This window comes from Vulpes lagopus, chromosome 12 (assembly GCF_018345385.1).
Source record: "Vulpes lagopus strain Blue_001 chromosome 12, ASM1834538v1, whole genome shotgun sequence".
Lineage (NCBI taxonomy): Eukaryota > Metazoa > Chordata > Mammalia > Carnivora > Canidae > Vulpes > Vulpes lagopus.
In genome coordinates, this window is record NC_054835.1 from 43,726,227 (window position 1) to 43,751,520 (window position 25,294).

At 42.8% G+C, this 25,294-nt stretch overlaps 1 protein-coding gene across 3 annotated transcripts; it reads left to right on the forward strand.

Annotated features, from left to right (window-relative positions):
• The first annotated feature begins 2,748 nt into the window (after positions 1–2,748).
• Positions 2,749–24,683, forward strand: ARL17A (ADP ribosylation factor like GTPase 17A). Of its 3 annotated transcripts, none has more exons than XM_041726634.1 (5): positions 2,749–2,863; positions 5,918–6,084; positions 13,136–13,246; positions 19,402–19,526; positions 22,839–24,683. In XM_041726634.1, exons 2-5 carry the CDS (start codon positions 5,937–5,939, stop codon positions 22,998–23,000), a joined length of 546 nt encoding a protein of 181 aa, XP_041582568.1. In that variant the 5' UTR covers positions 2,749–2,863; positions 5,918–5,936; the 3' UTR covers positions 23,001–24,683. The 3 variants fall into 3 exon arrangements, with proteins under 3 accessions (XP_041582568.1, XP_041582570.1, XP_041582571.1); XM_041726636.1 differs by lacking the exon at positions 2,749–2,863 and adding an exon at positions 3,573–3,820; XM_041726637.1 differs by lacking the exon at positions 2,749–2,863 and adding an exon at positions 4,034–4,064.
• The last annotated feature ends 611 nt before the right edge of the window (positions 24,684–25,294 follow it).

Genomic DNA, 25,294 nt, shown 5'->3' on the forward strand with positions numbered 1-25,294 from the left:
TGGAAAGTTTGAGCCCCATGTTGGTTTGTAGAGATTACTTAAAAAATTAAATCTTCAAAAATATGAAATGTGTTTGTGTAAAACACATATAAACATAAAACATAAATGTGTGTATATATATGCATATAAAAGATGTCTCTGTGTTAATGTGTGTATCTATATATGGTTGTAATCCTTTAAGAATTGAGTGCCATGTGGACAGGAACTTTATTTTATTCATAGGCATGCTGCAGATCTTGGGAAAATAACACATATCCTCAGGTCATTGAGGTGGAGGGATAAAGCCTCATTATTATCAGCTCCAATATTCCTTCTGTAGGTACAAACAGTGGCAGATAAAAATCTTTTCTTCGCTATTTGATCCTTTTTTCAGGTTATGATGAATCCATGAATCCATTTAAGCAACCTTCATAATTGCTGGCAAAACAGTTTTTGCATCTTTGACTTGAAAGTCAGCAGAAGGACATGAATAGATCATTTGTAGTAGATGAAATAAAAATACTAGTAAACATTTGGGGAAAAATGAGTAATCAAAGAAATGAAAATGAAATCAACACGAGATATTTTGGGGTTTTTTGGTTATCAAATTAGCAAACAAAACATATTAAAAAGAGCTTACCAAATGATGAAGTAAACATTGCTTTCACTTGGCTGGTGGGAATGCATAGTCTACTCGTTTGTGTAGTCGATTCAGAAAACAATTTGATGGTGTAATGTGTTATCAAGAGCTTTAAACATCTTCATGTTTTGACCCAGTGATTCCACTTTTGTTTTTTTCCTGAAAAAAAAGAAAAAAAAAAAAGCAAGGAATTCTGGGGGAGAAAAGTTCAGTGAACATTATTCATATAGAAAAACTTAAAAACAATCTGTTGAACTCCATGAAAATGATTAAATAAATCAGGGTATATCCATATGATGGAATATCACACAGCTTTCAGAAATGTTTAGTGTTAAGTAATGTGGAAAATGCTCAAATTAAAATGTTAACTGGAAAAACCCCCAAATTTTATGTAATTATAATCTGAACTATGTAAAAATTGCATAGAAAAATGATTGGAGGGTGCCTGAGTGGCTCAGTTGTTAAGTGTTTGCCTTCAGCTCAGGTCATGATCCCAGGGTCCTGGGATGGAGCCTCACATTGGGTTCCCTGCTCAGCAAGGAGTCTGCTTCTCCCTCTTTTTCTACCCTTCCCCCTACTCATACTTGCTCTCTCTCTCTCTCTCAAATAAATAAAATCTTAAAAAAAAAAAAAAAAGAAGAAGAAGAAAGAAAAGTGACTGGAAAGAAATAATCCAAAATGTAACAGTGATTGCCTCTAGATGATAGAATGGTATGATTTTTTTTCCCACTTCCGCTCCTCCTTTTTGTCCTCGCTCTGATGAGGAATGCCATTTTTTCATGTATTTTTAAAAAGTGACTGTGTAGGGGATCCCTGGGTGGCTCAGCGGCTTAGCGCCTGCCTTTGGCCCGGGGTGTGATCCTGGAGTCCTGGGATCAAGTCCCACCTCAGGTTCCCAGCATGGAGCCTGCTTCTCCCTCTGCCTCTGTCTCTGTGCTTCTCATGAATAAATAAATAAAATCTTAAAAAAAATAAAAGTGACCTTGTATAATCTTTTATAGTCAAAAAAAATTCTAAGGAGTCACGTTGAAAAACCTCTTATATATTTACTATCAAATATACAATCAGAGAGATTAAGAGCTAAGCTTTTAGCTCTCTGTTTGGCTACTTAATTTTCCTCTTTTATTTTTTTTATTTTTTATTTTTTATTTTTTTAATTTTCCTCTTTTAAAAGAGGAAATGATAGTTTCTAACTCACAGGGCGTTATGGTCACACAGGTAAAGTCCTTGATATAGATGGCACATGGTACGTGCTCAATAGGGGTTCACATTTCTGATGATCTCAGGTACCATTTACAGGAGTTGGTTACCTATCTAACAGCTAACCAAGGTGGCTTTTTTTTTTTTTTTTTTTTTACAGATTTTATTTATTTGTTCATGAGAGACCCACAGAAAAAGGCAGAGACACAGGCAGAGGGAGAAGCAGGCTCTGTGCGGGCAGCCTGATGCGGGACTGGATCCCAGGACCACGACCTGAGCCAAGGCAGACGCTCAACCAACTGAGCCACCAGGTGCCCCACCAAGTTGGCCTTTAAAGGGGGGTGAGTTCCCGACAGGAGGTGAGGGCTGTGGTAGGGCGGCATCCGAACGGTGCAGGTGGCTAGTATTTTACCCAAACTGTTGAAAATCGGTTTAGAGGCAGGGCTGCAGCCTAGCTTCAAACTGAGTAGGAAACTTTCCTTAAGTCTTAACTTCTGTGTCAAAGTCTGGGTATTTCCCACACGAGACACCGCCCCAACTAGTTTCTACTTTTAGCTCAACCGCGGCAAATTTCCTTAAATATCACTGGGAACTTGGCCCCGCCCGCATGCCCCCACCCGGTTGGTTCGAACGCTCCCGGGGTTAGTTCAATCCCAGGGATTTTTCCGAGTTGATTGGCGGAGCAAATCGGAAATCCTTTTACTTTTCTGATTGGTCGCGCGCGGCATTGGGGCGGGGCGTGTGGGAGTGTCCCGCCGGGTCGCGGGGGGCTGTCATTGGAAGATGAACCCGGCATTTGCAGAGCTTCGTGCCGTCGCCTAGGTCGCCGGGGGCGGGCCTTCCCCCGGGCCAGGCTCTTATTGTCCTTCTCATTGGTCATATGTGCCGTCACTCACGGAACTTCGAGCTCATTGGTACGAAAGCTCCGAGAGGCGGCGGGTGATTGGTTGGTTGCCGTTCCCGCCCCCGCGCCGGTCGCCATTTTGCAGAGGGAGCCGAAATCCGAAAGGCTGTGGTGGGTAACGGTGGTCAGCGCGGCGGCAGGTGAGTCGCGGGCGGCGGGCTGGGGGTGAAGGGGCGTCGGCTCTCCAGGCCTGGCTGGATTGCCGCACCGTCAGCGGGCGGGAAATCAGAGAGCGGCGGTTAGCTTGCGGAAAGGGGTCGGGCCGGTGCTGCGGGGACCCGAGGGAAGCTTGGCGCGTCCACCCGTCGTCCTCCGCCTTCCCGAGGGCCGGCAGCTCCCGAGGGAGCGTCCAGGCGGGCGGGCAGGAGAGGCGTTTGGGGACCCCCCCGGGAAGCCGGCGCTCGGCCCGCCCGCCGCGCACGCCCCCTTGGCCACCTGGTCCTGTTGGTGCCCTGGGGGTGTCGTCGCCGCTCCTGCCTGAAGGGGAGTTGGTGCTGGAGGCAGGGAAGGGTGGGCGGGCCGAAGGGGCGCCGGAGTCTCGGACGTTTTTCCCCAGAGCGTCTCCAGAGGCTTAGCGGGATTTGGGCGTCTCTGACTGAGGAGGGAAAGAGAAGCTGGAGGGGAAACCTAGGTGGTGCACTCGTGTGGTGGGAGGGGGATCGAGCGGAGCACTTGCCTCAAAGGACCTCTAAGGGGGAAGCACTTCCCCTCCCCACCCCTGGCTCGTTCCTTACAGTTTTCCTCATCTCTGCGATTTGTCTTCTTTCGGAAACAAAAGACAAGGCGTCTCTGGTTTTGTCGCCCAGCTAGAGATTTTTGACTGCTGAAATGTTCTGGACGTTTGTGTAGTTTCCATACAGACCTCCTATGGATGATGAAAGCACCCGTCACTCTTTGGTTGTGGCAGTTCACCTTTAACTTCATTTATGCACGGGATACGTGCCCTGCTGCTGCTTTTCTCTCGTCGTAGAATGGAATGGAGTGTGTACTTGGGACATCATCCATGTGAAGCTACTGTGGGAAACCGTTGGATTTCAGACGTGGGCCCTCTGGAATTTGGTGACCTCTGAGGTCACTAGGGTCCAGATGAGTGAGAGGTTGGCAGTCCTTGTTGCATTTTTCCTCTGCCCTGCCAGGGAGTAAAGTTTTTCTTTGGTTAGCAGTTTTATTTTTTCAATTTATTTATTTGTTTATTTACTTATTTATTCATTTATTGACAGAGGGAGGGGCAGAGGGAGAGAGAGAATCTTAAGCAGGCTCCATCTCACCATCGCGACATCATGACCTGAGCCAAAATCCAGAGTCTCGTGCTTAACCAACTGAGCCAGCCCAGGCACCCCGGTTAGCAGGTTTTTTTTTTTTTTTTTAATTCTTTTTTTTTTTTTTAGATTTTTATTTATTTACTCATGATACACGTACAGAGAGAGAGAGGCAGAGACACAGGCAGAGGGAGAAGCAGGCTCCATGCAGGGAGCCCGACGCGGGGACTTGATCCTGGGGCTCCAGGATCGCACCCTGGGCCAAAGGCAGGCACTAAACCGCTGAGCCACCCAGGCATCCCTGGTTAGCAGTTTAAAAGGAAAATCATATTCTTTGGAACAAGGATTTATTTTCTACTTTTCATTTTTGTTTTTTTTTTTAATTTTTTTTTTAAATTTATTTATGATAGTCAGAGAGAGAGAGAGAGAGAGAGAGAGAGAGGCAGAGACACAGGCAGAGGGAGAAGCAGGCTCCATGCACCGGGAGCCCGATGTGGGATTCGATCCTGGATCTCCAGGATTGCGCCCTGGGCCAAAGGCAGGCGCCAAACCGCTGCGCCACCCAGGGATCCCTACTTTTCATTTTTGAAGGATCTTTTTAGGGGCGCCTGGCTGACTCCTTTGGTTAAGTGTCTGCCGTCTGCTCTGGTCAGGATCCTGGAGCACCCGGATGGAGTACCACATCTGGCTCCCTGCTTGGTGGGGGAGTCTGCTTCTCCCTCTGCCCCTCCTCCACCCCTTTCTGTTTCACAAATGAATCTTTCTTTCTTTTTTAAACATTTTATTTATTTATTCATAGAGACACAGAGAGAGAGAGGCAGAGAGAGAAGCAGGCTCCATGCAGGGAGCCCGATGTGGGACACGATCCCAGGTCTCCGCGATCACCCCTGGGCTGGAGGCCGCGCTAAACCCTCTGAGCCACCAGGGCTGCCCAACAAATGAATCTTTCTACAAAGAATCTTTGTAGATGTTCAGGGGCTCGGTTTGAGGTCCGGATGGACTACTTTGAAGTCTTTAAAATGTCAAGCTCACTCTTCAAATAGACTGATGTGTTAAAAGGCTGTAGAATAAATTTCTACAAAGCTAGTCTGCCTTTACTGTTGCCTTTATAGAATCTATCATACAGTCTTCTAAAAAATAAAATATTGAACACTTATGTTGTTAGAAGTCGATAGTCATACCTTTTGGGAGGTTATGACTGGAATGGGGGCAAGGAGATCTGGGTCACTGGTAATCATCATATTTTGATGGGTTTATGACATTTTATTGAACTGTTTGGTTATCATGTGTTTTCTCTGTGTATAATAACATTTCAATAAAAAGTGAAAAATTGGTTGAGAGTCAGGGGATGGTCAACACTGGTTGCTACGGATCTCCCCAGCTCTAGTCAGTTTCTCTGTTAGCTGAATGGTGTTGCAAATGCTGTATTTCTTCCCCTCTGAAATTTTTTTAGTTTTTTTTCTGGGTGTTGATACTGTTTGCTAGCCAAAGGCAACTACTACATTTTTAAGAGATACTGACATTTAACCTACCTTAAAGACTTCACATCCTGTAAAATAAACCCATTCTTTGCTTCATTAGTTCTCATTTCGAGAGAGTTTAGATGTATTTGTTTTGACATTGCTTCCGTACTTAGGCTGACCAAAGCCCAGGCTGACCAAAACCCGCTGCCATAGTGGTAGCATTGAGACTGTGTTTCCACTTATCCCACTTGGATGCTGCAGTGGAAAAGAGAATTTTCTGGCAAGGTATCAAAAGGCTGAGTTGAATTTCCCTTTAAAAACAAGACATGCTACTATTTATTGGCCAAATTATACTTCAAATTGTTTTCATTTTTTACTAAGTCCCTCCTCTAATAGAGAGTTGTATTTTATGTATGGTGTTTCTGTATCTCTGCAAAGAACAATTACTTGACTTGTCTTTCTTTTCATTCAGGTAACAGAAATCAGTCACAATGGGGAACGTTTTTGAAAAACTGTTTAAAAGTCTATTTGGGAAAAAAGAGATGCGGATTCTTATGGTGGGTTTGGATGCAGCTGGAAAAACCACCATCTTGTATAAATTGAAACTGGGAGAGATTGTGACTACTATCCCTACAATAGGTATGTTCACAACCTGTGACAAGACCAGTTTACAAGTTACTATGTTATACTTTTACTTGCCTTTTATATTATTGATACTTTTTTTTTTTTTTTTGAAAATCTTGTCTAAGAGTGTAAGCTTTTTGAGGCCCATACTGAGTAATACAGAATTTCCTGATTGCTCCCTGGCGTCTCTAGGACCATTGCTAGGTGTATGAGGCAATCAAATGAACACATTTAGGATAAGCACAATTAATCTTATCTGTTTGGTGAAAATGAAAAAGGTAATGATTAAAACGGGGAGGGCAGCAGTGCCTGGCTGGCTCAGTCAGTAAAGCTTGCGACTTTTTTTTTTTTTTTTAACATTTATTTGTTTAAGAGAGAGAGCATGCTCTAGGGAGGAAGCTTGCAGGGGAGGTATGGAAGGAAAGGGAGAGAGAAACCCAAGCCGACTCCACACTAAGCTCGGAGCCCAATTTGGGGCTATATCTTAGGACCCTGAGATCACCACCTGAGCTGAAACCAAGATTCCTATGCTCAACTGACTAAGCCACCCAGGCGTCCCAGAGCTTACGACTCCTGATCTTGGGGTTGTGAGTTCGAGCCCCTTGCTGGGTATGGAGATTACTTGAAATTTTATTTTATTTTATTTTATTTTATTTTATTTTATTTTATTTTATTTTATTTTATTTTATTTTATTTTATTTTATTTTAATTAATTTATTTTTTTAAAATTTTTATTTATTTATGATAGTCACACAGAGAGAGAGAGAGAGGCAGAGCAGGCTCCATGCACCGGGAGCCCGACGTGGGATTCGATCCCGGGTCTCCAGGATCGCGCCCTGGGCCAAAGGCAGGCGCTAAACCGCTGCGCCACCCAGGGTTCCCGATTACTTGAAATTTTAAACAGACAAACCGAGAGGGCGGTTTTATGCCCTCTATTCCACTTAATTAGTCTGTGTCCCAGCCTAAGCCTGAGTTGGGAGCTGGGAACCTGCTCTTGCCTCCTCATTCAGTCGTCTTCCAGCTGGCCTAAGTGGAACCATGTCCACAAGAGGTATGTTCCTAGGGTTTAAAGATGCAGTGTGATTTTCTTCACTCTGGCTCAAGCCAGTTACTTTGAGTTGGTGTCCAGCTGAAAGAATCTGATTTGTTCCAGTGCTGGAGGAGAACCTGGCAGTGTAATTATTCCTGCGAAATGGCGCTGTATTTTGTAAGCCATTTGAGGATTTTGCAAAAGCAAGTTTGATAGGATTTCATCTTTGCCTTATGAACTGCCTCTAGATCCAAACATCCTGGATCCTCACAGGATAACCTGTGAAGTCATAGTGTTCTGAATGTTAGGTTAGTCACAGGAACCAAATGATCAACTTCCAACTTGGGCAGTGGTTTCAGAGATTGCAACATTTGGAGAAGGAGGAAGCCAGATGGAGAAAGCATTCACATCCACAATTTAAAAAATGTTATTAGTCTAAAATGAAAATAGCATAATTGCTTGGTTTTCTCCAATTATTAAAATAATTCATGCATCCATAGTGTTAGACATACAGCAAAACATAAATGTTAACAAAACACTATTGTTAAGATTTGGTGAATATCTTTGTAAAATCATATGCATGCTGTTTTTGAACCTACTTTTCATTAAATAGTATGTTTAGATCTTTTTCTATATGATTTCTTCCCTTTGGAATATTTTCCTGCCTTTTTCCTTCGCCCCCTCCCCCTTTATGTAGCTAATGCCAACTCATTCTTATGGTCTTAGTTTAAACATTATTTTTCAGGGACACCTTTTCTGATGGCCTGGACTGGTTTTCCCCTGTTAAAAGTTTCCTTAGTAACCAAAACTTCTTAGTAATTCTCAACACATTTGTCGTCGCTTGCCCACTTCTCTTCCTTCCAGCAGTAGATAAGGGCAGGAACCATGTCTGTCTTTTTCACCATTGTTCCCAAGCCCCTGGCAAAATGCCTGGCACATAGTAGCTGTCCAGTAAATATTTGGTGAATAAATGGAATACCAATCTTGTAGATTGTGAAACTAATGGCCTGGAGTGAATCATCCCCCTCCGTATCCACTCTCACGTGCAGTCCTGTTCTACAGTGATGCTAAGCTTGGCCAAGTGGCTTGCTTTGGCCAAGGGAATATTAGCAAATTAAGTCAAAGATTGAATAAGTGCTTGTGCCTTAAGACTTGCACTTTGGGAACACTGCCACCACCATAAGAGGAAGCTCAATATTTCTTGAGAATGAAAAGACCACCTGGAGAGAGAGGGGCCCAGTCCAGCCTTCCAGGGACTCCATAGCTGAATGACTACAAGGGGAAACCCAGGCAACCCACAGAATTGTTGGAGGAGGAGAGGAATCATTATTCTAAGTCACTAAATTTTGGGGCTTAAATAACAACTGATACAGATTAACATCAAATTTGAGTAACTGGATAGTATTCCATTATGTGGCTATATTTTTAATGAATTTCCATTGATGGGTTGATTCACTTATTTGCCGTGTTCTTTGTAAATGATGCTGAAGTAAGCATCTTTAACATTTTTGCAAAATGTGCTTTAGTCCTTGCAGTGATTTCTGGAGGAAGAATTGCTGTGTTAAAGCTAATGTATGTCTAGGGGCACCTGACTGGCTCAGTCCATAGAGCATGTGACTCTTCATTTCAGGATTGTGGGTTTGAGCCCCATGTTGAACACAGAATTTACTTAAAAAAAAAAAAAAACCAAACCCTATGTACATTTAAAATGTGGGTACGCATTACCAAGCTTCTCCCCAAAAAGGTTGTGGTACCAGCTATTAAAAATGTTCATTTCTCCAGGGAATTTGCCTATATGATGGAGAAAAAAACACCGATTTTTATTGGGATTTCTTTTATTGTAAGTGAATATATTCAAACATCCGTTGGCCATTTGTATTTATTCTGTGGCTCAATTTTACTTATTTGGTTTTTAAGATTTTATTTATTTGAGACACAGTCCATATGAGTACCCGGGAAGGGATAAAGGGAAGAGGAGAGAGAATTTCAAGCAGATTCCACACTAAGCACAGAGCCTGATGTGAGCCTAGATTCCACAACTCTGAGATCATCCCTGGAGCTGAAATCGAGTCAGTTGCTTAACCAACTGAGCCGTCTAGGTGCACCTTATTTATTTTTTAAGTGGTTTCCATGCCCAATGTGGGGCTTGAACTCATGACCTTGAGATTGAGTTGTGTGCTCTACCAGCCAGGCACTCCAATCTATGACTTGATTTAATTTGGTTCTACCAGTTTTTTTGTTTGTTTTTTGTTTTTTTTCCTTTTTGTTGGCATGTTTATATGTCTCTTAATGATTTGAAGAAGGACATCTTGGGTCAGGAACAATGTGTCATGTGTTAGTTTTCTAGTCCATTGTCTTTTTTTTTTTTCTTAAGATTTTATTTATTTATTCATGAGAGAGAGGGGGGGTGCAGAGAGAGAAGCAGGCTCTATGCAGGGAGCCCGTCATGGGACTCGATCCCAGGACTCCAAGATCACACCCTGGGCTGAAGGCAGGCGCCAAACCACTGAGCTACTCGGGGATCCCTAGTCCATTGTCTTTCAACCTCGTTTTTTCTAAGTTTTGCCATATAGAATTTTAGGTAGTCTTATTTACCAAATTAAAAAAATATATATTTATTTGAGAGAGAGAGAGAGAGAGAGTGTATGAGGAGGGGGAGAAGGGGTAGAGGGACAAGCAATCTACCGGATGAGTGTGGAGCCTGATGTAGGGCTCAGTCCCATGACCCTGGGATCATGACCTGAGCCAAAATCAGATGTTTAACCTATTGAGCCATCCAGGTGCCCTGCCAAGTTTTTTTTTTTTCCTGCCAAGTTTTCTGTTTGTTTGTTTTTAGCTTCAGTGTCATTTTTAGAAAGTCTTCCTAACTCCAGGGTCATAAAAGTATTCATCAGTATTTTCTGCTGCTAGTTTTCTGTTATTTTTATTTCATTTTAAAAGACATTGAAATATTTTATTTATTTGAGGTTTATTTTTCTGTTACGAGTAAGGTAGGAATTTAGTTATATTTTTCAAATATATAGGCCAGTGCTATCCAATAAAACATTCTGCAATGATGGAAATGTTCTGGGTCCATACTGTCCAGGGTAGAAGCCATAGCTATAAGTGGCTATTGAACACTTGAAAGGTGGCTAGTAAGATTGAGGAGCTGACTTTTTTTTTTCTTAAAGATTTTATTTAGTTTTTCATGAGAGACACAGAGATATAGGCAGAGACACAGGCAGAGGGAGAAGCAGGCCCCCTGTGGGGAGGCCGATGTGGGACTCGATCCCAGGACCCTGGGATCATGCCCTGAGCCGAAGGCAGATGCTCAACCACTGAGCCACCCAGGTGCCCCTGGAGCTGACTTTTTAATTGGACTTAATTTAATTTTTAGTTTTTTAAAAGTTTTTTATTTAATTTTTACACTAGTGTGGGGCTCAAACCTAAATGAAGAGTCGCATGCTCTTCTGGCTGCACCATCCAGGTTCTCCTAATCAATTAAATCCAAATAGCAGTATATATATTGGACATGTGCAGAGATAGACAGTTGTCCACACTAATTTATTGGATAGTTTTTTTATGCTGATTTTAAATGCCTTCTTTTTTTTTAAAATTTTTAAATTTATTTATGATAGTTACAGAGAGAGAGAGAGAGGCAGAGACACAGGCGGAGGGAGAAGCAGCCTCCATGCACCGGGAGCCTGATGTGGGATTCGATCCCGGGTCTCCAGGATCGCGCCCTGGGCCAAAGGCAGGCGCCAAACCACTGCGCCACCCAGGGATCCCAAATGCCTTCTTTTCATATACTAAATTTTCATGGATATATATGTCTTTTTCTGGACAACTCCCTGTTGTAGTAATTTGAACTTAATTATTTCATGTGTTACTCAAGGTTTGATAATATCTTTAAAAATAGTTTATCTATTTTCAGAGAGTTCCTGGTTACATTTACTTGGTTATTTTTCCAGATAACACTTAAGATCATTTTGCTAAGTTTCCTGCCCCACCCCCCCTTCCCTAATCACTTTAGGATTAGAATGTCATTGAATTTATACATTTATTTAGCAAGAATTGAGATTGCTGTGATGATGTGAGTGCCCTTCCCTAAAACAAGCTAAAACATGACTCAAAGTGAGATTTGGAAAGTGAGCAGGCCCAGGCTGTGATGGTCCTCGAAGGTCATGTTTGGGATTTGGGTGTGGGAAGCCAAAGAGATTATTTTTTCCCCTTTATTTTAAATATTTCAGTCAAGCATAAATGTGTAGGGAAGTGATATGACCCCATTATAGGTTTTGAGAGTTTTGATTGGAAAATGGTGAATGGATGGAGAGAGGAAGAGTGGCTGCAGATAGCTTAGTTAGGTTACTTCAGTAATTGAGGCTAGAAATGACAGTCTCTTGGGTTAGGGTGACTATTAGATATTTAGGAGGTTGAATTGATAAGATTTGATAATGAGATCTTTAGGGGTGAGAGAGTTGGAAGTATCAGGGATGCCTCTCAGATTTCTGGCTTGTGGGATGAAGTCAGTACAGGGGTAACTAGTAGAGGAGGAATATAGAGGGGTGGGGATCTTTTTTTTTTTTTTAATTAAATATTTTATTCTTATTTGAGAGAGAGAAAACAAGCAGGGAGGAGGGGCAGAGGGAGAGAGAGAGAAGCTGACTCAGGGTTCTCTCCCAGGACCTGGAGATAATGACATGAGCCAAAGGCAGATGCTTAACCAACTGAGCTACCCAGGCACCCTCCCTTTTTTTAAAGTAGGCTCCGTACCCAGCATCGATTGAAATGTGGGGCTCTAACCCATGACCCTGAGATCAAGACCTGAGCTGAGATCAAAGAATCAACCAACTGAGCCACCCAGGCACCACTGGAGGTGTGGGGATCTTATGTTCAGTGTTGACATCTTGCCTTATTGGAGCCTTGAGACATCAAAGATTTTGGATTGAAGGTTGGATTATGAGCCTGAAGCTCAGGAGATCTGGGATGGGAAAATGTAAATTTGAGAGTTGTTAGTGTAAAGGTGGTAATGAAGCCCTATGAGTGAACGAAATTACCTTTTGCTACTGTGGGAAGAGGAGAATGGATGGGGCAGGACAGAATCATATTGATCATTTCAGGATCAATTAAGTGTGGTTGAGCTCACTAAGTAGTCCAAGAAGGTTCAGCCATAGAAATACAAAAAAAAAATAGGAAACCAGGGAAGAGTTTCAAGAAGGGAATGAGCAGTAGTATGAAATATAAAATTAAACTTGTAAGAACTGAAAAGCTTCTGTTGGATTTGTTGACATGTTGATCATTGCTCACCTTGGCAAGACCAGCTGTGTAACATGTTGAAGCAGCAGGAGCTCTTGGGTGAGAGGCAACACAGTAGGGGCAGTGAATGTAACTAAGGTTCTTAGAGAAATTTTATTTTGATCCGGAAAATAGAGGGTGGTAGCAGGTGAATATGTGGAGTCAAAGAAGGGCTTTTTGGGAAGTGTAAAGACTTAAGCTTACTGAGAAGAAGAGGTTGGAGATTTTGGAGCGGTCCAGATTATATGGCATTGGATAGTTGCCCCTTTCTCTGTTCTAAGAGGGAGAGAAAAAGAATGGTTACAGATGTAGGTAGGTTTCTACATTGTGTGGTGGGAGGTAGAAGTCAGTCTCATTAATAGCTTCTGTTTGCTCTGAAGTCATGTAAGATCTGCTGAGAGAAAGAGATCATGTGGAGTTGGAGAGTAGAGAAGATTTGAGACACCTGTCATGATGAATGGAAGAGCAAAGCTAGCATTCTATTTTGTAAGCTATACAGGTTTTTTTTTTGTTGTTTCTTTTTTTGTTTGTTTTTTTTAAGTAAGCTCTAGGCTCAATGTGGGGCTTGAACTCACGACCCTGAGATCAAGAGTTGCATGCTCCACCATCTGAGTCAGCCAGGTGATCCTGTAAGCTAAAGATCTTTGACTAGCGAGTTGCTTTGTGAATTAAAAGTCCTGTCCAAATGTTAGCCGAAATTCATTTGAATTGTTTACCCAATGAAAGTCTTCATTAAAAATTTTCTTCATCTTGCCTATTTAGGTTTCAATGTGGAAACAGTAGAATATAAAAATATCAGCTTCACGGTCTGGGATGTTGGTGGCCAGGACAAAATCAGACCTTTGTGGAGACATTATTTCCAGAACACCCAAGGTAAAGATTATCCAGTCTATGACCTTGAAACTATTTGTATTAAACGCATCTAAAGATGGATGCTTGAAGCGAAACCTTGTGCTCTGCTTTATTTGGACTGTCCATCATTCCTTCTCTTCTGAGGATCCACTTAACACTTTCTTTTTGGAAAATGGTCCCTGCCTTCCTAGAAAAAGTACTTGGGCATTAATGTCCTACATAGAAAACTACTCTTAATCCAGACGAGTTAAAAAGTGGCTATCATAATGAATTTTGTCTTTTGGTTAATTGAGAGCTATATGTGCCTTAGATGAAGTACCAGGTTTTAGAGAGTTTGAGTTCAGTGAACTCTTTTAAACTGGATGAGAATATCTAAAAATCATGCCCCTGCAGAGAAAGAGATGAACAGACATGGCTGGAACCCCAGGTGCCAGCATCTTGTGTGGCCACGGTCTCTCCCAGCTGCCCTGCTATTCTAGAAGTGTGTGAATTGACACACACACATATCCCAGATCATTACCTTATTTCCTTATCACTGCTTTCCTAAAAGTTGGGGTTTTAATGGGTCCACTCCTCCATCAATCTACTTGAGTTTTTTTTTTTTTCATGGATTTTGTGTTGGATCAGTGCTACCTTATAGAGTATTGCCTGTCAAAATAGCCATAAACTGTTCACCTAGTTTTTACACCCTGATTCTCATGTAGAATCCTAACCAGAAGGCATCTCCACGCTCACTTGAGGACTTAATTGGAAAAAAAAAAAAAAAAAGAACTTAATTGGAGTCTTAATTTTGAAATTTCTATAACAAGTGGTTTTTGTATCACATGCATTTCATAGTAAAGACTTGTGTTTCTTGGTTTCATTAGACCTATTGCCCACACTGGCTGGCCCTTTAGATTTTAGATCATTGTTGTAGCACTTTGCTCGGTTTGTAGTTATCTCTGAATTTGATTGTTTTTTCTCAAAATAGTGCATTTGTCTTTTTTTTTTTAACTTTTGTTAGTAGAATTTTTTTTTTAATTAAATATTTTATTTATTTATTCATGAGAGACACAGAGAGAGAGAGAGAGAGGCAGAGACACAGGCAGAGGGGGGAGCAGGCTCCATGCAGGGAGCCCGACACGGGACTCGATCCTGGGTCGCCGTGGACTGAAGGTGGCACCAAACTGCTGAGCCACCAGGGCTGCCCTGTTAGTAGAACATTCATAACAAATACAAGGAGAAAGGATGCATGATGAACCCCCCTGTGTTCATTGCTCAGCTTCCATGGTTACCAGCGTTTTGCCCAGAGTATGTTCTAGCATATCTCAGACATGATACATGAGACCTTTTGCTCCTATATCCTTCAGCTTTCTTTTTTTCATGACAGATAACAGAGAGAGGGGGGGCAGAGACATAGGGAGAGGGAGAAGCAGGCTCCATGCACTAGGAGCCCGACATGGGATTCGATCCCGGGTCTCCAGGATTGCGCCCTGGGCTAAAGGCAGGGGCTAAACCGCTGCGCCACCCAGGGATCCCCAGTTTTCATTTCAAACTGATAAAGCCTTTTTTTCTGAACATAATCTCCATGCCATTATCACACCCCCAAAATTAATATGAATTCTTTTTTTTTTTAAAAAAATTTATTTATTCATGAGAGACACAGAGAGAGAGAGACAGAGACAGAGACACTGGCAATGGAAGAAGCAGGCTCCATGCAGAGAGCCTGATGCAGGACTGCATCCCGGGTCTCCAGGATCAGGCCCTGGGCTGAAGGTGTGGCGCTAAACCGCTGAGCCACCTGGGCTGCCCTTAATATGAATTCTTTCATGACAAGTGCCTAGTCCTTAATTTAGTTTCTCCGGTTGTATCAAATGTGTCTTTTCCACATTGGATTTGTCTGCATCAGGAACCAAAGTTCACACATTGCATTTCATTGTTATATCCTTTTAGTCTCTTATTCTACAACAGATCCTCTCTCCCTACTTTGTTTCTGTGCCATTTTTTGGTTAGATGTTTATCTCATATTCTAAATTAGGCTGATTGTTGTGTTACTTGTTTGTCATTGGATAGCTTGTAAAATGGTGGTTCTAGAGCCTTGATTAGGTTCTGGTTCATTTTGGCAGCAAGAATATGTCACAGGTAGTGCCAGGTATTCCTTTTCTATCACATCTTAACACAGAAGTTTGGCCATCACACTTTTAGGGTTGCTAAGTGGGTTTAGACAATATAAGTCTAATTCTCCCAAAACAAAGTTCCCTGTCACCTACTGCTTTTAGCATTCATGGAAGATTATTACTAGATCTGTTATTTCCCTAGAGTTACAGAATGGTGATTTTTCTAGATATTGTTATATCATCTGTATTTGTTAGCTGAAATCCTTCTAAACGAGAATTCCTTCGCTCTGCTCTGAAACCTTGGGAAAGTTCATCTTTTCTGTTTTAGTTTCCTTATCTATAAAATGGAGGTACCTGCCGTGTTGGATCATTTGGCTTAAAGGAGATTAATTTTATAAAATGCTTAGTTCTGTGGTTGGAAGGTAGTAGTCACTCAGATAGGAGCCTATATTAGTCTGGGTTCTCCAGAGGAAACAGAACCAATGGGATGTATACACACACACACATCACTTATTATAAGAAATTGGCTCACATGGTTACAGAGGCTGAGCAGTCCCAGGATCTATCTACATTTGGCAAGCAGGGGAACCAGTAGAGCCAAAGGTGGAAGTTCCAATCCAAGGGTGGAAGACCAGCTCCAGGATGGTTAGGCAGAGACTTCTCTCTCACTCCTCTTGTGTTCTCTTCAGGCTTTCACCCATTGCAGGGAAGGGCAGTCTGCTTTACTCTCTCTACTGGTTTAAATGTTATTAACCTCAGCCAGAAACACCTTTGCAGACACACCCAAAATAGTGTTTGACCAAATGTCTGGGCATCTCATGGCCCAGTCAAGTTGACACATAAAATTGAGCCCAAAATTGTGAGAAGTTTTACTTCCTCATTCTCTGGCAGGAGTCCTTCGCCTGCTCAATGTAGTGTCACATTCAGTCACCAAGTTGAAATGCCATTTTGTTTTCAGTCTTCTATTCATAACAAGCCTGATTTAATGGAACTTCAGTAACTTGCTTTTGTGGTGGGCACCTGGCTATGTTCTAGGACCTTGGTATGGGTCAGTTGGACTCTTCGTGAAACTAGCAAATGAAGACTGAAGAATAGACTTGCTGTTTGTGGTGGGTCCAAATCTCTCAGCCAGTAGTAGCCTTGGATGCTGCCCCTATTTTTCTTGCCAGCTTCTAAAGGTCAAGCTGTTTTTTTTTTTTTTAAGATTTTATTTATTTATTCATGAGAGAGAGAGAGAGAGAGAAAGAGAGAGGCAGAAACACAGGCAGAAGGAGAAGCAGGCTTCATGCAGGGAGCCTGATGTGGGACTCGATCCCAGGTCCCCAGGATCACGCCTTGGGCTGAAGGCAGTGCTAAACCGCTGAGCCACCCGGGCTGCCCTTGTCTTTTTTAATTAAAATTTTTTTCATCAGTATGTTGAATATGACAGACTTAATGATAGCTTTTAGCTCTCCATTAAAACACTTAACCATGTACTCACTTAGGCTTTACTTGTACAGATTGAAATTTGAACTGTTTATGTGATTTCTTGGTTGATAATATTATAATAGAGTGCATAAAATGGTCCATTAGTTCTCGTGTGGAAAGGTTTTTCTCCTTGATTGTAAGTTCAGTTATTTTGTTAAATGGCAATACATTTATATGGCTCAAAATTCCAAAAGATAGAAAAGCATATAAAGAAAAGTCATTGTCTCTTTCCTGTACTCTAACCACCCAGTTCCTTCCCATAGACAAGCACTTTTATTTCTTGTGTATTGGTCCAAAGATATTTTATGCATGTGCATGCAGTGGTAAATACATATCCCCCTCCCTTTTAAAACAAATTGTTGTATACTATCCATGTGTAAATTTACCTTTTCTGGGTTCTCCTAGTTCAAAAGTGGAGCTAGTCTGATGCTAGGTTCTTTTGTTTCTCAGATAAGGATTTACATAAAAGCAGTACAGGATGGGCCCTAACAATCATAAACCTTAATTTTTATTAGGAATGGCAAAGGCATTAACTGTTTCCACCATTTCACTTTTGCAAGGATCTCCTCAAATTTCTGGATAGCCTTAGTTATGCTTAGTTATGATCAGAGTCCTTCCTTTTTTTTTTTTTTTTTTTGTAAAGATTTTATTTATTTATTCATGACACACACACACACACACACACACACACACAGAGGCAGAGACACAGGCAGAGGGAGAAGCAGGCTCCATGCAGGGAGCCCAATATGGGACTCGATCCTGGGTCTCCAGGATCACACCTCGGGCTGACGGTGGTGCTAAACTGCTAAGCCACCACGGCTGCCCAGAGTCCTACTTTAAAAAATTTTTTTTTAAATTTAAATTCAATTTGCCAGCATACAGTATTAACACCCAGTGCTCATCCCATCAAGTGCCCTCCTTAGTGCCCATTAACCAGTTACCCTATCCCCTCACCCACCTCCCCCTTCAGAGTCCTACTTATACTGCTGGTAGCATATCACATCTTTGGGGGAAGTTTTGAGTGTTCTGCCTTTTAAAAAAAATCTGATGTGATATAACAGACATGACTTTGTCTTGCATGCAGTCCCCACACACTCAGGAGCCGGGGAGTGGCTTCTGCCAGAGTGAGCTACTTCAGAGCTAGTCAGGCAGCTTGGTGGGTGGGCCTAAGAGGCAGGAGGGAAGGAGAAGAGGGGAGGAGGGCCAGCACTAGTTTTCCCTCCTGGTCTTGCTGTGAAATCTCAGTGGTCATCTTGTCACTCTATGCTTTTCCTACCAGGAAGGTCCCTTCAGCAGTGTCCCCACAAGGTGTGGCTGAAGCTGGCACAGATATCTCTAATGACAGGGGTGCCTCCTAAGGGACAGCCCATTACATCTTCAGTTTTGTTGACTCTCTGTCGACTTCTTGTAGTTTGTATGCGTTGATCTTCAGTGTACTTATAGAGCTGTATAAAAGACACTGCACCTCTCTTTATGGCATGGCTCTTTAGATATGTTGTGAAGACAGCTATCCATCTCTCTCAGTAAAACATCCCCCATATATTGTTTCTTTTTCATCTGACATGGTATCGCATTCCTTTGCCATCCTACTTATTCTCTGAATCCTTCCAGTTTCCCTGTTTTATAGTATGGGGTCCAGCAGCGACCACATGATACTCACAGGGTGTTCTGACTGCCATACCATAGAGAAGGCTTTTTTTTCACCATATCCTAGAAACTGAGCTGTCATCACTACTCTTGGTACAGCCTTGGGGCACTTTCGTTTTGGTAGCCGCTTCTCATTTTCATTGCACAGAGGGCTTATGGTTGGCTAACTACCAAGTTCTTATGATCGTTATTGCCGCAGGGACTACTGCTGAGAGAGGGCCTTCCCCATTCTTTTTTTGAGTGTATGTTGGATTCCCTGCGGGGGAAATCCTCTGGAGATCGTCTTTGTGCACTGCTTCCTCTAGCCAGTGTAACAGCCACCAAGTCTGTGCAGGTGTCAACCACGTTGGCTTAGATAAAGTGTGGTGGTATCTTTCTTTGACCCATCTCTTGCTTCCTGGCGCTTATCTGATGTGGTCTAGTATGGGATCCTCCAAAGATTTCCCAACACCAGCTTCCTGGAATTAGGCCAGACTTCACAGGTTAGGAGCACAAGACTCCCTCCCTTCAGACACCAATTGTAATTGTAGGGGTCTCCAGAACATTGTCCTTTCTGTGTGGCATCAGGACGCCACCACCTCTGGCATGCTGATGGATGATGTCTGCAGTACTGCCAACCAAGGATGCATATCTGAACTTTGATGTCCATGTCTGAACTTTGATGTCCTTGGTTTTTCTTGGGACTTCGTTATGCAGATATGATGTAAAAGTGAAGTGATTAAGCACGAACCTAACCTTTTCTCTATAATTTTGTTTCTTTCAATCTGGGGAGGGCCTGTATGCTTCTGAAAAGATAGGCTAGTTGATTGTGTGTGGCAGGCTCCCTAATTCTGGAGAGTAAATGTCCTTCCTTAACTGATTATTTTCTGTGAAACCATAGGTGTAAGTAGGGAGAAGCTGTAAGGACATATAAATGGTTGCCCTTTCCAGGTTCAGATTACCAATGTGCTTGTGATTTCTTTCCAGGTCTGATTTTTGTGGTTGACAGTAATGACAGAGAGCGAGTCAATGAGGCCCGAGAAGAACTAACCAGAATGTTAGCAGAAGATGAGCTCAGAGATGCAGTCTTACTGGTATTTGTAAATAAACAGGTATATTGTTGGCTTTCTGAATACTGGGACCAAAATTGCTGCCAGATGTTCACTTAAAAATGTAATTATTTATTTGAGAGAGAGAGAGAGAGCGCAAGCACATGAGCAGGGTGAGGGGCAGAGGGAGAAGCAGACTCCCCACTGAGCAGGGAGCTTAATGGGGCTCAATCCCGGGACTCCAGGACCATGACCTGAGCTGAAGGCAGATGCTCAACTGACTGAGCCACCCAGGAGCCTCAAGAATATAGATATTTAAATTAGATGTGTTTCTCCCTCTCTCTAGTCCGTACCATAACCTTTCCCTCAATCTCCTTTTTTAAAAATTTTTTTTCTTTTTCTTTTTTAAGTAAGCTCTAGGCTCAATGTAGGACTTATACTCAGGACCCCAAGATTGAGTCTTATGTTCTACCGACTAAGCCAGCTGAGCTCTTCCCTCCCTCCATTTTAGCATATGTCTTCCACTCACTCAATAAATATTAATTGAGCATCTATTAAGATTTAGGCATTGTTTTAGGTATTGGTGATGTAGCAGTGAGCGGCAAGACAGACAAAAATCCTGGTGTCCATGAAGTTTACATTCTAGTGGGAGTAGAGTCAGTCAGTAAAGGATATGTAATGTGTCTGCTGGAACTGTTGTAGAGGAAGGTAGAGCGGAGGAAGAGGTCAGGCTGGATGTGGGGAAGGGCCAGAATGCTTCCATGATAAGATGACATCTGAGCACAGGACCCTCATGGGGCTAGGAATAGCATGGCAGCCAGTGCAGCTGGAACAGAGGGGCGGTGGCAGTGAGGGAGGAGATGGTTGCATCATTTGGGGTTTATTGTCCAAGGAGGAGAAGGGGCTTCTACATAAATGTAGTGGAAAGCAGTGAAGTAAGAGTGGGAGGCAGGCCAAGTGTAGAGCCATCTCGCCTTGGGATTCAAAGTGGAAGGAAGCTTGGAGATGAAGGTAGCATAGTGGAATGAAGTAGAATCATGGAATGCATCAGCCTGAGATGACCTCAGTCAGGAAGCGTGATGTGTTTCCTTCCACTTTCTCCTTCATTAATACATTCATTATGTGATTGAGCTTATGCTCTTCTGACAGGGCTGCATCCTGTTTTGTCACTTCAGATTTATTGAAAGCATTTTCTCTTGCCTTCCAGCTCTTTGTAAACATTTTATTTTATTATTATTATTTTTTAAAGATTTTATTTATTTATTCATGAGAGACACAGAGATAGAGGCAGAGACACAGGCAGAGAGAGAAGCAGGCTCCCTGTAGGGAGCCTGATGTGGGACTCCATTCTGGAACTCTAGGATCACGCCTTGAGCCGAAGGCAGTTGCTCAACCACTGAGCCACCCAGGCGTCCCAGTAAACATTTTATTTTATTTTACATTTATTTATTCATTTAAGATTTTATTTATTTATTTATTTGACAGAGCAAACATAAGCAGGGGGAGCAGGAGGGGGAGAGGGAGAAGCAGGCTCTCCGATGAGCTGGGGAGTCCAATGCAGGGCTTGATCTCAGGACCCTGAGATCACGACCTAAGCCAAAGGCAGATACTTAACCAACTGAACCACCCAGATGTCCCCACAGAGCATATATATATATATATATATATTTTTTTTTTTTTTTTAATTCATGAGAGACACAGAGAGAGAGAGAGAGAGAGCAAGAGGCAGAGACACAGGCAGAGGGAGAAGCAGGCTCCATGCAGGGAGCCTGACATGGTACTCAATCCCGGGTCTCCAGGATCACGCCCTGGGCTAAAGACGGCGCTAAACTGCTCAGCCACCTGGGCTGCCCGACAGAGCGTTTTTTTTTTTTTTTTTAATTAATTTTTATTGGTGTTCAATTTACCAACATACAGAAAAACACCCAGTGCTCATCCCGTCAAGTGTCCACCTCAGTGCCCGTCACCCATTCCCCTCCAACACCCGCCCTCCTCCCCTTCCACCACCCCTAGTTCGTTTCCCCGAGTTAGGAGTCTTTATGCTCTGTCTCCCTTCCTGATATTTCCCAACATTTCTTTTCCCTTCCTTTATATTCCCTTTCACTATTATTCATATTCCCCAAATGAATGAGAACATACACTGTTTGTCCTTCTCCGATTGACTTATTTCACTCAGCATAATACCCTCCAGTTCCATCCACGTTGAAGCAAATGGTGGGTATTTGTCGTTTCTAATGGCTGAGTAATATTCCATTGTATACATAAACCACATCTTCTTTATCCATTCATCTTTCGATGGACACCGAGGCTCCTTCCACAGTTTGACTATTGTGGCCATTGCTGATAGAAACATCGGGGTGCAGGTGTCCCGACGTTTCATTGCATCTGAATCTTTGGGGTAAATCCCCAACAGTGCAATTGCTGGGTCTTAGGGCAGGTCTATTTTTAACTCTTTGAGGAACCTCCACACAGTTTTCCAGAGTGGCTGCACCAGTTCACATTCCCACCAACAGTGTAAGAGGGTTCCCTTTTCTCCGCATCCTCTCCAACATTTGTTGTTTCCTGCCTTGTTAATTTTCCCCATTCTCACTGGTGTGAGGTGGTATCTCATTGTGGTTTTGATTTGTATTTCCCTGATGGCAAGTGATGCAGAGCATTTTCTCACGTGCATGTTGGCCATGTCCATGTCTTCCAGAGCGTATTTTTGATGTCACTCCACATCAGTATAACTAGATTGACTTTACTATGTGCCAGGCACAGTTCTAGGAACTAGGAATATTTCGAAGGACAAGATAGAAATTCCTGCCATTGTAATGCTTGCATTCTAGTTAGTTAGAGGAGACAGATAATAAGTAATCAACATACCAAATAAGTAAATCTTCAAGTAACATGTGTTGAGTGCTGTATTTGAAAAGATGAAGCAAGACAATTAAGGAGTGGTCCTGGGGGCTCAGGTCATGAGGCCTTGCAAAACACCATAAGGTCTCTGACTCTTCCCCTGAGAGAGATGGATCTGTTGCAGGGTTTTGAAAAAATGACTTGCTCTGACTTTCACTGTCCACTGGGTTGAGAATAGACTTTGAGGGAAACAAGCACAGAAGCAAGGAGACCAGTTAGGAAGTTATTTCAGTACCTCGACTTAGAAGTGGTGGTGGTGGGATCAAGTGAGTAGCTGTGATATGATGAGAAGTGGTCAGATTCTGCATCTGTTTTAATGGTAAAGTGAGTGGGGTTTCCCAATGTAGAGTTGAGAGGTCAGAGAGAGAGAGAAAATCAGCCAAGCTAAGACTGTGACTAAGGTTTTGGGAGAAGAGCATAATATTTCATTATATAAATGCATCATTATAAACTGACTTTTGAATTTTTTTCTTGAAGGATCTTCCCAATGCTATGAACGCAGCAGAAATAACAGACAAGCTCGGCCTACATTCCCTCCGCCAGAGAAACTGGTACATTCAGGCCACTTGTGCCACCAGCGGAGATGGGCTTTATGAAGGCCTGGACTGGCTCTCCAACCAGCTCAAAACCCAGAAGTGATTGGAAGCGCTCCATTCCCCATGCATTGTGGCAAAGTCAGCTGGCCTCTTCTGTGTGCATGTGTGCGTGTGAGGAGCCGAGTATGGGTGTGTGGCTGGGAGTGGGAGCAGCTTTCTCACACCGTGCCTTAGACATGCAAGAAAACCAGTCTTACATTTGAAGAAAAACCAGTGTTACATTTTAAATGCTACCTTCCATTTCAGTAGTTTCGAGGGTCAGCTTAGCTGACGGAGGGGTCCTGAGGGCTTCCTGGTGCACAATAGCCAGAGTAGTCTTTGTGGTGGGCAGGAGGAGGAGAGTGGGCATGGGGATGGAGCTGACTTGTGCAGTTTTGGGTCTGGTGTCTCTGCATATACCTGGAGTCCTCTTATACTTTGGTGGCCTTTTGTAAAAGAGGAAGGACTTGTCATTCTTGCCCGTCACTGCCAGACCTAGCAACACACCTTTCAGTGCTTTAAAGCAAAAGATCTTCAAGAAAAACAAGCACCTGCTTGCTGCAGGTTTGAAGTTCAGATTTGAACTTTTCCCTTAAGTTATTTTCTTTCTGGTTTAATGTGCTTTATTTAAAGGAACTCAAGATCTTTTTCATTAAGACTCCAGAACACTAGAAGATTATCTAGTCCTCCCCTTGTGCTAGTTCCTTCCCCCGTTTCCCTCTTATTTGCCAAATGGAGACCATTTGGGGTCAGTAACCCAGCGTGAGGCTGAGGTTCTTCACTGGGGCCACACGGTGGAGTGACGGGCCGGGTTACGGAAGCAAGGTGAGGGTCAGAAGGGAGGTGAAGGTCGAGTGTCCTTGTATCACCACCTCGGGTTTCAGGCTCCTGAGACTGCTGCTCCCACTGCTCTGCTCTGTGCTGAATGTTCTCTGCTTGAGGCAGGAGGTTCACTCCTGGGATGGAATCGTCACCCAGTTCAGTTGTCTCAGTTCAGCTTGTGATTTCGGTTAGTTTCTGTTCCCAGAACCACACACCTGTGAGTTCTGAGAGTGAGAGAGGATCGAGAGGTTAATTTTGGAATCGAAATCCCTGGCAACCCCTGTTACTGCCCCTGAGTTGGTGCTAAATTTTGCCATGAAAAATGTCCAATCTTGACTGCTCTCTGTGGCGCTGCCTCCCTCTTCTGGATGGCAATAATGTCTTATGTTGAAACGTGCTTTATGTTGTCCTCAAAATATTCATGGAGATGGCCCAGGGATGAGCTTGATTTCACATGGTAGTCCAGAGCTTGTTTGCGCAGACAGCTGTTGGCCAAGTGTGTACTTAAGCGCTTTCCCTACTTTACCTTTGAAAGTTCCTTTTTCAAAAAAAAAAGGTTTATTCAAATTACAGAGGAGGGGAATGTAAAGTGAATTTTAACAAAAGTAAACCTTGTATGTTAATGATGATGAAGTTGATATTAATAGGAAGAAGTCTCATACCATGATAAATGTGGGGTGTAATGTTTTTCTTTATAACAATGTGACTTGAAAGAATGTTCATTGCAATACTGGCATCCAGGTCCAGATTTGATTTTTAACTGGAGTAATTCCTGAGAAATATTTAGCTGTACATCTCAAATTGGCAGGGACTGTGTCTTACACTTTTGTATTTATGCTTAGTACAGTGTACCCGGTACGGTGCTAGGCCTCATTAAACAATTATTGATTGGTTGGACAATAAAGAACTTGCTTTGGAAGGAGAAGACAGCCACATGCTTCTGAATATCTTGAACGACTTTAAAATCCCTTTCCCCCTCCATCTTAGCAGATTTACTGCTATTGAAAACTCCCAGGGTCCTTGTGCAAAAGACAGCCCCAAGGCTACTGTGACTTTTATGTCTTTAGCAATACTCCTCACTGACCATTTTCCTGGTGCTTTCAACTGTGGTTTTCTGTGGTTTGGAGATGGTGAGTTGGTAAGTAGGGCCACCTCATGCAGTAACTTTGAATGAAGACCTGAATGCCATGGGTCTCTGAATGCCATGTTGACATCCCAGCTATGTAGTAGAGTAGCTGCTGGCTTCAGGCCATTTACTCTTAGCTTCTTTATCTCTGAGCTTCAGTTTGCTTAACTGTTAAATGGGGATAATAATACCTGCGTGATAGGGTTGTGCGGATTCAAGGTCTCTGGCCTTGCTCTGAAGGTTTCCCCTGGGAATATCTTGTGAACAATAGTGCTGGCCGCAAACTGATGAGCATTGTTTATAGGAGAAGGGAAGTGGGATGGTGTGTAGGGGGGTATATTTAATTTCTCTTGTCAATTCACTTTTTTTTTTTTTTAAGATTTTATTTATTTGAAAGGGAGCGTGCACAA

Bases quoted from the DNA above. Each gene is read 5' to 3' on its own strand.
- ARL17A (XM_041726634.1), top strand. From the start codon at position 5,937: ATGGGGAACGTTTTTGAAAAACTGTTTAAAAGTCTATTTGGGAAAAAA. The intron at 13,247-19,401 runs GTAAAGATTATC...ATTTCTTTCCAG, and splicing joins TTATTTCCAGAACACCCAAG to GTCTGATTTTTGTGGTTGAC. The intron at 19,527-22,838 runs GTATATTGTTGG...TTTTTCTTGAAG, and splicing joins TGGTATTTGTAAATAAACAG to GATCTTCCCAATGCTATGAA.